This window comes from Poecilia reticulata, chromosome 1 (genome assembly GCF_904066995.2).
Source record: "Poecilia reticulata chromosome 1, P_reticulata-male-v2, whole genome shotgun sequence".
Taxonomy (NCBI): domain Eukaryota; kingdom Metazoa; phylum Chordata; class Actinopteri; order Cyprinodontiformes; family Poeciliidae; genus Poecilia; species Poecilia reticulata.
The window spans coordinates 5,767,893-5,781,884 of NC_088830.1; the positions used below are offsets into that span (position 1 = coordinate 5,767,893).

A 13,992-nucleotide genomic window follows, 5' to 3' on the forward strand; every position below is an offset into this window, starting at 1 on the left:
AGTCCTCTCTCACCACAGAACTAAAGGGAACAGTAGCTGATTTTTAGCATTAAACAAGATCGGTTTCACTGGTAAGTATCAGCCAATCATTGCTCTCCCAAAATTTAGGAAATTGTGGCTGACGTATCTGTGTACTCACAATTGAAAATGTAAAAGAATTATTTTTTTATTTGTATGTCATGAAAATTATGTGGAATAGTTGATGCAAAGAAACACTGGGATCCACTGAATGTTCCTGAAAATTGTGCTAATCCTTAACTTGTGTTCACACAGGAGTGAATCCCATCTCAGGCGTTGTACCTGCAGAGACTCCCTCCAAGAAATTGATTCAGAGCGAGAGTGAAAAGCTAGCATCCCTCCACAGCTGCTCGGTTTGTGGGAAAGACTTTCCTTACGCCTCTAAGCTTCAGCGGCATCTGCGCACTCACTCGGGAGAAAGGCCCTTCCCTTGCTCCATGTGCGAAAAGAGATTTCCAGAGAAAGGGCTCCTCATGATCCATGAAAGGGTCCACACGGGCGAAAAGCCGTTCCCGTGCACTTTCTGCGCCAAGAGGTTTGCCAGTCAGGGAGAGCTGCGGCTCCATCGGCGGACTCACACGGGCGAGAGGCCTTACCACTGCTCCATCTGTCTGAAGAGTTTTTCTCGGCACTGGCACTTGAAGACGCACCTGGAGGCGATGCACTGCGAGGTAGTTGCGGGCTTCACGAGGAAGAAATTTCCATGCTCTGACTGCGAGAAGAGCTGCAACTCGGCGGCCGAGTTGAGGGACCACCAGCGGACTCACACTGGGGAAAGGCCCTTCCAGTGCTCATTCTGTGACAAACGGTTCGCCTTGTCTGGAACACTGGTGAGGCACGAGCGCCTCCACACCGGTATCACCCCCTACCACTGCTCCGACTGCGGCAAGACCTTTGCACAGCAGTGGACGCTCACCACACACATGAGGACTCACACGGGAGAGAAGCCATATAGCTGCTCTCAGTGCGACAAGTCGTTTGTCGCTCCTGGGGAGCTCCGGAGGCACACCAGGATCCACACAGGAGAGAAACCATACACCTGCTGTGACTGCGGACGGCACTTCTCATTAGCGGGAACTCTAAGAAACCACCGGCGGTCGTGTACGCAGAGCAAGAGCGAGTTCGTCCCTGATGTCGTCTTGGGAGTGAGCCGAGCATCGGCAGATGAGTCGTACCTGGAGGGCCAGGCTAACTCCATTGTCTGCGAGGTAGTAACAGGACACAGCATTGTGAAACTTGTTTCTTTAGTTTACTCAGTCATAAAAAAATTTTTTAACGAAACTGTATTTTAAGGTACCTGAAAGCGAGACCTCTCCAAATGCTGCTGAGTCTACTTCCTCAGAGCGTCTTAACTGTGTCACATCGCCTCAGCCAGAAGTTATCCCGACGACAATGGAAAACCTGTCAGAGAGCCTAATTTCCACTCCCCATGTGAACGTTATAGTGAAACAGGAAGAAGAGGAGGAACCCTTATACGGTACTTCAAAGTATTCTCGATATTCTTCTCATTAATTGCTGTATTAAAAGGGTGAGTATTATGTAAAATGCACTTTTTTTTAGCTTTACATTATGTTATAATGTTATTACCTCATCAAAAATATACCTGGAGTGTCGCTTTGATTCTTTCATGCATGTTTGAGAAACCCTTTAATCTCCCATGGCAAATGTTAAGCTGTGCCAAACGCCTGGTGGACCTAGAGCTGCCTTGAAGGACAAAGCTCTTCCACTGAGCAGCAGTTTCCAAGCTTCCGCCTCACAGAGCAGCCCTCCCCACTCAGCTCCTTCAGACTTGCCAGCAGCAATTAACAAACACCTGGTGGATCTGAGCATCTACTAAGCTCATTATACGAGCTACTTCTCAATCCAAAGCTGGTAAAAATGTTGTTAAAGGGTTAATAGAAGAGCAATGTTGTGATGATTTCCTGGAGGCGGAGTTTCAGAAAGAGCAGGAGTTCCTTAAGGGCACCAAACCCCAATTTCAAAGCGTTAAATTACAACGTCAAATTTCTATATGTGCAGCATTCTTATTACAACTGAAGGTTACATTGTTACTTGGTTGTGCTATAAAGTGGCATTATGTGCCTGAAAAATACATAATACTACCCCTTTAAATGTACATCTAACTTTAGTGATAATATGTAATGTTCATACGGGTGGTGTCCTTACATTGATAGAGGAAACTCCTGACCAGGCATCAGATGGGGAGAATTGTGAGACTCCGGAAGAAAATGAAGAGCTGCGTCAGCAAAGCAACAAAGAGATTAGGATTACAGTAAAAGATGAAGAGGAGGGGTCAGTAAACGGTAAGGAGACACCAATCCTAATGTAGCACTTTGTCACTCTATGCAAAAGATACACATATAAAGCTAGAGATGCACAAATCAGGCTGATCTCCAGTTTATCTCTGGGGTCTGCCATGCCAAGGCCAACTTTCTTTCTAAGGACGGTAATGCATAGGCAAAAAACCTGATTGGGACGAGACGGATCAGAACCCCTCCAATCTTGTAGATATGTAGATATGCTCATGGCCCAGTAAGTCATTAAAGAAACCTGTGCATTTAAACAATGCAAGTTTACAGAGCCCCCCAAAAAACTGCCATTCATCTAAGAAAAAAAATAAGGATGAATTTTTAGGTACATCCTGCCATTGTTGATGGCAGTAGTTTTGTCTGTAAAACCATGGATTAATTAAAATGCGATGAATTAATCGCAATTTAATCAAAGACAAAAATAAGCAAGATTTTCAATTAAAACTCCTGAAATTGGTTTTTAATCTGTTATTTAAGTTCTTCAACCATCAGATTGGTACTTAGTGCAGTTCTACCCATTCAGCTTTCCAGTGTTTCAGGACTCTGTAATCACTCATGGAACTTCTTTAAAGAAAATTGTTCTTTAGAAATGTGGGCTGACTTTAATGTTGGGGACGTCTGTGGTGCTACAACATGTTTAGAATTGAGATGCTATTTCAGGTGTGAATAACGTCTGTGATAAAACTTCATTTAGCACAACTTGGACACAACAGTAGTCTTTTCCAGCATTCCATCAGATTGTTTTTCGAAGCAAAAATGGACATCCAGTCAGGCAAGAAAGTTTCTTTGTTGTCTATCGTCAGGTTTTTTTTGGTTTTGTGTAAATTGGATGAACTTCATTTAAACGTGTAGTTAAGCAATGACAGTACCCGCTGCTGTGTTGAACTATGTTTGGGTTGTTGTGAGTTATGAAAAATAACTTTTATTTTAGGAGACAGACTGTTCAGAGCCAGGGAGAGTGGTGGCAGGGACGGAGCCTTCAAGTGCCGGCGCCAGCAACAGGGGCAGGACAGGATGGCCTTGTTGCCAGCACAAGTGCAGGATGTTAAAGTTCAAACCCCAGTGACTGTACAACGCCTTAACAGCTTGGAAACCAAGCTTGTGGACTTGCTTTCCACTAGCAAGTCCACAAATACTTGCTAGTGGAGAGTCATTGTCTTTCCAAGAGAAATGGTTCGACAGTTTTCCTTGGTTACATTACAGTCCAACATTGACAGGAGTCTTGTGATTTTGTTGCACCAAAGGATTTTCAAATCAGTCTACTGGGACGAAAACCAGATGCTACTTTCATTAGTGTAGCATTCAGAAAGGCATTCAGAAAGCCATTCAGAAATATACAATGCACCAAAACTCCCAAGTCCATCATCAATTTGTGACTATAAGTGGACAATGGACATTGCCTCAATCCAATTGATGTCCAGTTATCCAGCAAATGGCGTAAAAAGCAGGAGATGGCAAGACATTGCTTACAAAAATTAGTTGTGTTAGATGAGGCAAGATGGGGACAAGCCGTTAGTGACCCCACTAATAAAAGTGGCTATTTGTATCAACTTCTCTCATATAGGACTGATTAGGATTACCACAGTTTGCTAAAGAGGTTTACAAACCATTAAGTACACAAGCCTCAAAGCACAGAATGAAATTCTAAGTGACCTGACCATTACAATAATTCAAGGCATTGCAAATTAACAGTTTTCAATAATAGGTGATGGATCACAGGATGTTTATGGCACAGAACAAGAAAGTATCTTCGCTTTGTGGACCATGACTATTTCCCAAATGAGGCGTGTGTTGGACCTTACAAGATATCTGACACAACAGGCTATGGTATTGCAAAGGTGGTGATAGATGTGTTGTTGGGGCTCAATCTGCCCATGTCTGGCTTTCGTGGGCAGATTCTTGATGGTGCCTCAAACATGGCTTGCAAATGGTTAGGCATCCTGTTTGGTCAGCCAGTAAAATTCAAGGCCATGCTTGAAAACATTGTCACCAATAACCAACATGAAAGCCTATGCCCAACAAAGGTGCACTATGCGTCATTCTGCAGTAGTAGCTGTGTTAGGGCAGTATGAGTGGATATTCTACAGGTTAGAGGAGATGGCAAAATACACTGCAACTGCCAAGTGGCCGGGGAGATGGAAGTCTGGGCCTCCCTACTTAGGCTCTCCGCGACCTGACTCCGGATAAGCGGAAGAAGATGGATGCCTTCTTTGAGGATTTCAGCAAAGGAAAGACTATGTTGGGCCTCACACCTGTGTCAGCTGTTGTTGGAGAGCTTGAATGCCTTAATATTTCACTTCAGAAAAATCTCAGACTGTATCTGGTATGTAGGCTACAGTCGTCTCTTTAGAAAAGATAAATGACGGGAGCTACCTTGCACTGTATGACAAAGTACCAACATTGGTCGACTCTCGATTCCATTGACTCCACTGAAAAACAAGATTGAAGATGCCTTTTTGCAAAACGGATTACAACCAGATAGCGGTGTTTAAATTTTTTGATGCTAGAGGTTCAGTTTGGGGAGCATTTTGAAGAGGACAGCATCAAAACTTAGCTAAAATTGGAGTATGCACTCCTGACTAAAGACATAGATTATTACCCCACACCTTATCCTGAGCAAAGCATGAGCTCCTTTCCTTCAGAGTTCCCCTTGTTCACAGCAATCACCTCTGCAGCACAATTGGAGAGGCGGTAGAGGTTTTTATGTGACCAAGTTGCGACCAGTGAAGACATTGGCACAGGGTAAAGACATGGCTACGTGCTAATATGACCCAAGGCAGACTCAACAATGCAGTTGTTTGTAATATCCTTAAAGAGAGACTGGGCAAGCTGGACATGAAAATAATCTGCCAGGAATTTGTTGGATCCATTGGAAACATCTTTGGTCTTTTTTGTCTGAACCTTTTGGCTAAATGGTAAAATATTTTCCCTGATGCAAGGTAGAATTCAATCTTGTTCTAGTCGTTGTGCTATAGTTAATTATTGTTATGTTGTACAATACAGTGTAGTTCAGGGGTCTCTAACATTTTCCTGTGAGGGCCACATAACTTTTCCCTTCTCTGGTGGGGACTATAAGCCACAACTCCAAATTTGTTTTTTTTTTAAACCAGTAAACATACACATATAAACCGCAGATATCTCTGCCACTCCAGGTTTTTCACAACGATGCAGCAGCAGCAGAGGGGGGTGGACACCCAAAATTTGAGTCATAACAGGTCAATTGAATATCACATTTATTACGGTTGAAAAAGAAAAAGTTGCCAAGATTAGATTTAACAGAACTGATTACGGCAGTTTCCGAACGGTAACTGTAACAGTAAAGTGCTGATCCTTCGTGTCTGCTACTAGTATGTGCTAAATCAGTGGTCCCCAACCTTTTTATTACCGCGGACCGGTCAAGACTTGGAAATTTTGTTGCGGCCCAGGGGAGGGCTGAGGGGGGATGAACAGTCAGATGAGGCTTCTGCATGTTGGTACTAAATACTGAATATGCCCTATTTGGGTTGTCTTGGCCCTTTTATCGCAGCCTGTGGGGTTTTTCCTGACTTGGAATGAGAATACAACCTGTTGAATGTGACGGGTAGCCAATCAGAAAGCGCGGTGACATAAGAACAGAGGGGAATCCCAAACAGCTGACATATCGCGCAACTGAGAGTCCGGTGGATATCGGAGATGATATGTGGAAATGTTTATTATTAAATCTAAAGGTCATTATTATGTTTATTCAGTTAAAAATGTTAACTATGCAAAAACATTCACCTCCAAATCATAGTGCAGCAAATAGAGCGGCTGCTCCCGTCGTCTTTTATCCACCGCCTTTTCTTTTTGTTACGTCTTTTATCTCTTAAAATGACTCCACAAACTATCACTATTGCTTCTACATCGTCACCTGTGTTTGGTTATTCTAAATTCCAGTTATGTTGGGGGTTTTACTGGATTATCCTCTGGAATCGGGATGTTTGTGACTGGAATCGGTTCGTGTTGCTCCTGCCTTGGACTCACGAACCGATCGAACCTGTTGTACTTTTATCTGCTCTTTGGTCACAGAGGTTTGGAGAATTGGCCGATGATTCTTAAATCTTTCCGTCTAAACCAGACTTAAGACTCACAAGCTCTACTCATCTCCTCTTGACCACTGCCCAAACGCTCTGACTCTGGTCGCTATGGTAACGTTTACATATCCCTTTAAAATAACAGAAGCACCACAAAAACGAACATTTTACTTTTGTGAAAATTTTAACTCACGGTACCGACTAACAGGAGCCCTGAGCTTGTTTCTCTGCAACGAGACGGTCCCATCTGGGAGTGATGAGAGACAATGACACCCGAGCTGTGTTGCTTGAGCATAGCGTGCTTGGTCTCTACATGGCGAAGAAGCTTGAAGCTTCATTGCCTCATTAGCAGCCGGTCGCTGCATGTTACGCAGAGCCAGCTTGTAATGTGGGACTCACCTACCGGTCCGGGATAAATCCATTCTCCTGTCTCTTCTCTGGGCCTTTTCCCCTTTGCAAAGAAACTTTCCAAAGACATCTAATCTGTTTCTTACTCATTTTGCTGCTTGTGGGCTCAATGTTGCCGCGCAAGTAACCAAGACTTCCAACGATTCACTTCCTGCTAAAGAGCCCCCTGGTGGTTGAAGAAAAATCCACATATAAACGGCTTATAGTCTGGAAAACACGGTAAATGAAAAAAAATCTGAATGCTCTCTGGTATTGTTCAGGGGGCCGGACCAAATGTGGAGGCGGGCCGGATCCGGCCTGTGGGCCATAGTTTGGGGACCCCTGGTGTAGTTAATGTATATTCCATTTATTAACTTTCATTTTATGTTTAGATTATAATTTAAATTACTCCTAACTTGTATTGAAAGACACTACAACAAATCAGTGAGGTTACTCAATAAAGTATTTCTTCTGCTTGAAAAGTTGTTTCTGTTGAATTTTTGTAAAGGTATGAGAGCAGAGATTAAATCAGTGACATTGACCACAGGAATTTTTAATACAAGCCAAACTGAAATATAAATAATTTTAATTAGAGTATGGCTTCCCTGGGTCTTAACACATAATGACCATCATGTGACTTTGAACTTTTGGAGACCGTTTTTTTTCTTTCTTTTCTTTTTTTTCTTATTTTCAAAAACTGCAGATCTTTACAAGATAATTTTTTTTTTCCATTTTTGGCATATTATGGAAATTCAGTTTTAAACTGCTGATTCCAAGGATTCAACATTGGCACATTTAACTAAACACATCAGATTTGCCTGTATTCGATCTGTTAAGAGGTCAGAGCCAATTAGGGAGCAAATGGATATTGATCACTGTCTGATTGATTGGTGCATTGTGCTGGAAGGTAATTTATCTTAAAACAATGTTTGGATTGTTTCAATGTAGTGTATGTAATATTTGTTATTCTAATGGATCAATGACCTATGTGTAATTGAAATAAAGGTTAGCTTATATTCTATACGTTAAACAACGTTATTGAAATTGGGGGACTTTCTGTTAAATTAAAGTTTCGTTCTTGTACCAGTTAGGTGTGTGTGAGATATTTAATAATTTAAAATGCTTATTTTAAATTACAATAATTTATAATGAACACAGTTTATTTTGCCTGTGTTTCCATTGACCATATAATTACTCAATTTGGATTTTCGAAAAATACATTTGCTTATCAAAAACATGGCAATTTTAAAAAAAAAATCACGTTATTCGATAAACTGTTCTTGCGGTAGAATTAATTGGTTTTTCAGCCGTATAACAATTAGTTTTTCTAACTGCAATGGAAACACTTTCTTATCGCATGTGATCAAAAACGAAATGTCACTACTGGAGGAAAACATGAAGACAAGAAGTGATAGGAGGATGATGGCATTGCGTGTTTTCTAATAACGTCTCACGTGAACAAACTTTTTCACATGTGATTTTAATTGTTTCTTATTTAATGGAAACACCACAATTGGGAAATTGTTTGTTTTTTTTTGAGAGCAGTGGAATACAGTAATAAATTGTTGTAATAAATTATATACAATAGTGAATTGAAACTGTCATTTTATAATTCATTTGTATTGTTAGTGTGGTGCTGGAAGAGTATGAAAACTTACCTTAAAAATGCTTGAATTTTACTGCAAGTAAAATGTGCAAACCCTGTTTGCGCTCCTACGCTCAGTTTTAAAGTCTTTCCATCCAAATTGTCTACAGAAAATCCGGATGCTGACGAAGACGTTGAAAAACGTGGTCTTCCAACGTCGCCTGAGGAAAAGCAAAGTCGAAGCAACTCGAAGAGTTCCTACTGCTGTGGGCTCTGTGGAAGAGACTGCCACAAGATGTCGGCGTTGCAGATCCACATGCGCATTCACTCAGGCGAGAAACCCTACCAGTGCTCCCTCTGCGGAAAACAGTTCACACAAAAGGGTCAGCTAAAAGGTCACTTTAAAGTCCACACGGGAGAAAAGCCATATTCCTGTCCGGACTGCGGCAAGAGCTTTGCCCACTCGGGCGCCATGAACCGACACCGGCTCACCCACACGGGTGAGAAGCCGTACCACTGCTCCGTGTGCGACCGCAGCTTCAACCAGTCCGGCCGACTGAGGGAACACGAAAAAATCCACCTGGGGGAGAAGTTCGACTGTCCCGAGTGCGACAAGAGCTTCACGCGCGCTTCCAGCCTCAAAAACCACGTGAGGCTGCACACCGGTGAGAGGCCGTACGGTTGCGACGTCTGTGGGCGGGGCTTCAGCCGCTCGCAGAGCCTCAGGCTCCACAGGAGGAAACACTTCGAGACCGAGGGAACGTCTCCGGCCGCCAAGAAGAATGACGACTTCTACGAGAGCGACAATAACTCCCCCATTAATATGTGCATAACGGAGAAAAATGACTGAAAAAAACTCTATTTATTTAACCAGATATATATTGGTAGTGTTTAGTACGAGATAAAAGTCTGTAAAACTGAGAAAGTGGAAAGGAGTGGCTTACCTCTGAATTTATTGTTGCCTATCTGTGATGCTTCTATATAAAAAGTGTTAAAAACTAAAATATTTATCTCTGAAGTGTACAAACAGCCTTATGAACAGAAACACAGCTGTGGTCTGTGCTACCAAGCAGGAGTACCTGCTCATCAAGAAGCCCGAAGCTGGGTTACTCCGTACCTGGGTTCAGCACTATTTATTTATTTTTAACCTTTTTTTAGTATATAAGGAAATTTATACTGAAACAAGTTCTAGTCAACGCCATTTGAAAATTAAAAATAAAAAAAAAACAGTACTACTTTCCTCTGGTTTTCTGAGATGCACCATTTCACTTCGTTATCGTGTAAAATCAATTTTTTTGAGTTTCACATCATGTTATAATATTCGTTCATCAAAGACATACCTGGAGAAAGAGGCCCAATTGTGAGTAGTTAAGTTGCGAAGTCAAATTTCTTTTAAGTCATGATCGATATATAGACATGTTGCAACGTAACGTCACGTTGTACATGCACAAGATCCCTGCTGGGGGACAAAAAAGCTGCTTGCAACCGATGACTATCGTTGGTTTTACTGTCAACATGATGAGCTAAACCTTAAATGTACGCTTGATATATAAAAGAAAAAGTGACGCGGTGCTTTGCGACTAATTGTCAACACTATGACAACGACATAATAAGGTCCAAGGATATCACATTTCACAAGTTAGTAAAAAGTATTAATTGAAAAAGAAAAGTGAGGGAGAGGAAATTAGTTCATTCATGCTAGCTTGACTTTGACACGTCTGCTTAGTAAAAGCCGGGATTTTTCACCATTAATACTTCAACTCATTAATCTGTAACAGTAACTACACTGTGCTCTTTATGTAAAGTGGTTTCATGATTACAGCAGCTGTACTTTCTGATTTTTTTTTTAGAACAGTTGAAATGGTAAAAATAATTTTATTCTGAAACATGTTAAAAAGAAATTGCAGATATTTAATAAATACGCACAATTTTGCAGAGGTGTCCAAAGTACGGCACAGCTGGACTGATTGGGGCCCCAAGCTCAGGTGGTTGATGCAAATGGAGGCTTTTTATGTTTAATTAGTGCAAAATTATTAGACAAATTAGAATCTTCTTTAGCACCCACACAAAGAATTTGTCTTTTGATAATTATACTTTTTGCTTTCTCTTTAATTTCAGCAACATTTCCATTACAAATGTTCAGAAGTCTTTCTAGCTATTCTGCTAACGTAAAAAAAACAACACACAAAACACATTTAGTTTATGTATTTTTTAAAATTCAGTTTGTACAATTCAGTGGTTAAAGGAATCACATAGTAAAACAAACCACATCACGATTTTGGCTCGTGACTTTTACCCTGAAAGCAACTGTTGTGCAACTAAATTTTTACTTGGCTAAATACAACTAGCTTGTTTAAAGTAAGAGTGACTTCAGTTCTGTTTTTATTACTGAGACTTGGACAATTTAGTATCCAAAAGAATGTTCAAATTGGATTCCTTACTTATCATGAAAAACCCTTTTTAAGTTCTGGATGTACACTGATTTAAACTTTCCTCTGAAAAATTCAACCCCTTTATTTAAATAATTTTTTTGGTGATTTAAATGTTTTTAAAAATGATTTTCTTTTTTTTTTTTTGTCCTGCAAGAACTTTTGCCTTGATGATTTTGGCTCGTGACAAAAACTTCAGACACTCTCGCCCTAGTGTGCTTTCTCTTTCAAACTCAAAACCTCCCAGTGATACACACTCTTCTGGACTGGAATTTTTATTATTTGTGCCTCAGAACGTAGCTGCTGTAAGATGATAATGGTTTAAAACCTAAAATACTAACTTTAACGAAGCATTTACACCTTCTGTCTTCAGCAACTTCCACAAACCGCCACCAGTACAGTTCAAACCCCCAAATCCCACCTCCATTGTAGGACTGAAGTAAATTTCTAACTAGGTTGTCTGTTTTTATTTGTTGTTTAAGTCAAGAGAAAAAGAGACTAATAATAAATTGATATCAGCATTGTTACAGCTGATTAAAACAGAGTTCTTAAAGAAACCTCTGCTATATCAAACCTGCCTCAGTTGTGTTCAAAGTTTTAAAAATATGTGTTTAATAAATGGAGTAAAGCTCATAACAGCTCATATTTACACACGGAAATGCATTGAGAACGCTGCATGTGCTATTCAGAGTCAAAACCTTAGGAAAATAATATCTCAATACACAAAGTAAAGAAAATGGATTATTAGTAAGTTTTTTAAAAAATTAACTGTTTACATATTTCCTTCTACGCAAAAGTTTTCTGAAGATTCAGTTTTCCTCTAAATCTGGACGAATGTTTCGTATTAATATTTATTTGTATAACTGCCGTCTCTTAGGAAGGCTTCAGACTGGAGTCGAAATGACTTCATCCTGAACAGGTGACCACGATCGGACACATTCCAGAGTTCCTTTTGCCTCAGCAGCAGCGCGTTTAGAGTCAGCCCACATGTTTTCATCTGGATTAAGCTACAGAATCTGGGCTGGCGTTTTCATAACCTTAATTTGGTTAGTTTGGGACTAAGACGAGGCTTTACCGCTGCGTTTGGGATGTTGTTGAAACTTCTGCTTTAAGGGAATTTTCTCTTTCCTCTTTGCCTAAAGTAACATGACGTCTTCGGTTCTTCCAGTGTTTTTAAACTGATCGGTAACGTCTGGTATTTGATGACTAGGTCTGACGACATAGAATAAGAAACATGACCACAGCATGATACCTGAGTCACTGTGCTTTAATGTATGGTAACCAAAACTAATTGTTTGAGGACTTAGATCCAAAGGGAGGAATCTTGTTATTGTTCAACAAAATGTGGCACCAATTCACTTTAGGACAGTCAGTCAGTTTGTTCTTTGGCAAATTGTAACCTGCTCGCTTTTTTTTTCTTTCAATAATTTGACTTTGTGACAGCTTCTTGCCATAAACTTCTTCACATCTTGGTCTTGTCAATTTTATATATGTGAACTCTGGAGTTTTCCAAAGTCTTCGCCATTTTGGCAATTCTTTGATCCATTCAAATGGCATCTCTCCGTTTTCTTCCTGGTCTTTTATGTCACAGCATATTAGGGTCACTGGAAAAAAGGAGTAAATATTTACCAAAAAACTCTGTACTTTTCTAGAAAAAAAGAAAACAAAAGTAGGAAATGTCCTAGTTTGAAAAGTCAAAAATGTTCAAACTTTTGAAATTCATACATTTTTGATTTTAATTTTTTAATTAAACTCAAAATTTCAGTGTTTTTTCTAGCAAACTTTTGGCTTTTCTATTTGAGAAATGTCCTTGTTATATCGAAAATTTCTGAGTTTTTTGGCGGAAATGTACTCCTTTATTTTCTACACAGTGAATGAAAAATCAGTACTGTGTCGTACTTTTAGGCTCTAGTTTTCCTTTTTCACTTCTTTATATGCCTTCACTTCTCCAGTCAGCTTTTTATTCCAAGGCTGGTGTTTGATTCACAGGGATTACCCTATTACCAACATGTGCTGCCTCACTTTGAATTAATGATTTTAATTAGACAAAATGAGCAACATACATGCCATGTTGCTGTGTTGGTCTACTACTACTCTACTGCGCCTGCAACTGCATTATTTTCCATGCAGAATACTGCTGTCTAGTTTGTGATGTTGGACTGATGTTATTTTGAACACGTCTGTAATTTTCTACAACTAACACGCTCAAAATCAGCTCTCACCGCAAACGCAGTTTCATGTTGCAAAGTCTCATTGATTCTAATTTACTGTCTTCTTGTGTTCAGATTAGTCGGTGATTCCACTTTGTCCAAACAATGCTTCTCATATCATTAATTTTGAATGTGAACATGGAACAGATAAGTATATTTGTTGGGTCTTACAGTGGACATTAGCTCATTTAGTTTTTAAAATGAAAAATTAATACATTTTTTAAATGTTGTTTTTAAAAAGAATAAGCTTGAATGTTTTCAATACAATAAGGACCAAACATGTATGTGACATGAAACGTGTTCTTTTATTCTTATTTAATTAATTTCATCTGTATAAGAAAATGCGTCATTATTACGTGTGTCTTTAAAATTATGAAACATGGAGAGAGCACACTCTCCATGTTCAGACTGGAGTCGAAATGATATCCAGATAACGTATCTGGATATCAAGAATCCAGATATGTTTGTGTTAAGAAGGCAAACGATTGTCCTGTGTGTCACATACTCTTTCTAACAGTTAAACAATTTTGTGAAATGCTTCAAATTTGCTCTGTAACGTTGATTCGCGTCTATCAAAACAGCCAACCAACCATTAACAGAATACTATCACCAAAAGGATGCATTATCCAAAGAGGAAAGGATTTTTATGCTGTGTTGATGGTGGATATATTTACTGATGTAGCTGTATCAGATGTGTTGCCTTACAATAAAAGTATTTAAAATTGCATTGTGCTCCTGTTTGACTGTGTAAAGTACTATAGTCAAATGTGAAAGAATCAGATGAAAACATTAAAAATACTTGCACAAACACTTAGTATTTTGGACACATTGAGAAATGTAACATTTTTAGGCAGGTTTGCAGGGTGAGAACACGTCATTTACTATTTTGTATTCTGGGTTTTCTTTGTAATCTCAAAACTACTTATTTTTTGTTTTTGTTTAACTTTGTTGACTTATTAAAAAGCTGCTCATTGACAAATAGTAGTAATAGTAATAGTAAAT

General features: G+C 39.7%; 1 protein-coding gene across 1 annotated transcript in view; it reads left to right on the plus strand.

The window, feature by feature from the left end:
• Positions 1–13,715, plus strand: part of LOC103481360 (uncharacterized) — a 31,264-nt gene extending 17,549 nt beyond the window's left edge. Inside the window, exons 13-18 of the mRNA XM_081612399.1 lie at positions 274–1,226; positions 1,312–1,495; positions 2,193–2,321; positions 3,022–3,099; positions 3,259–3,469; positions 8,490–13,715. Coding sequence (XP_081468525.1) covers positions 274–1,226; positions 1,312–1,495; positions 2,193–2,321; positions 3,022–3,099; positions 3,259–3,469; positions 8,490–9,201 — 2,267 coding nt within the window. The 3' untranslated portion in view covers positions 9,202–13,715. The remainder of the gene's footprint in view (positions 1–273; positions 1,227–1,311; positions 1,496–2,192; positions 2,322–3,021; positions 3,100–3,258; positions 3,470–8,489) is intronic.
• Positions 13,716–13,992: the final 277 nt, after the last annotated feature.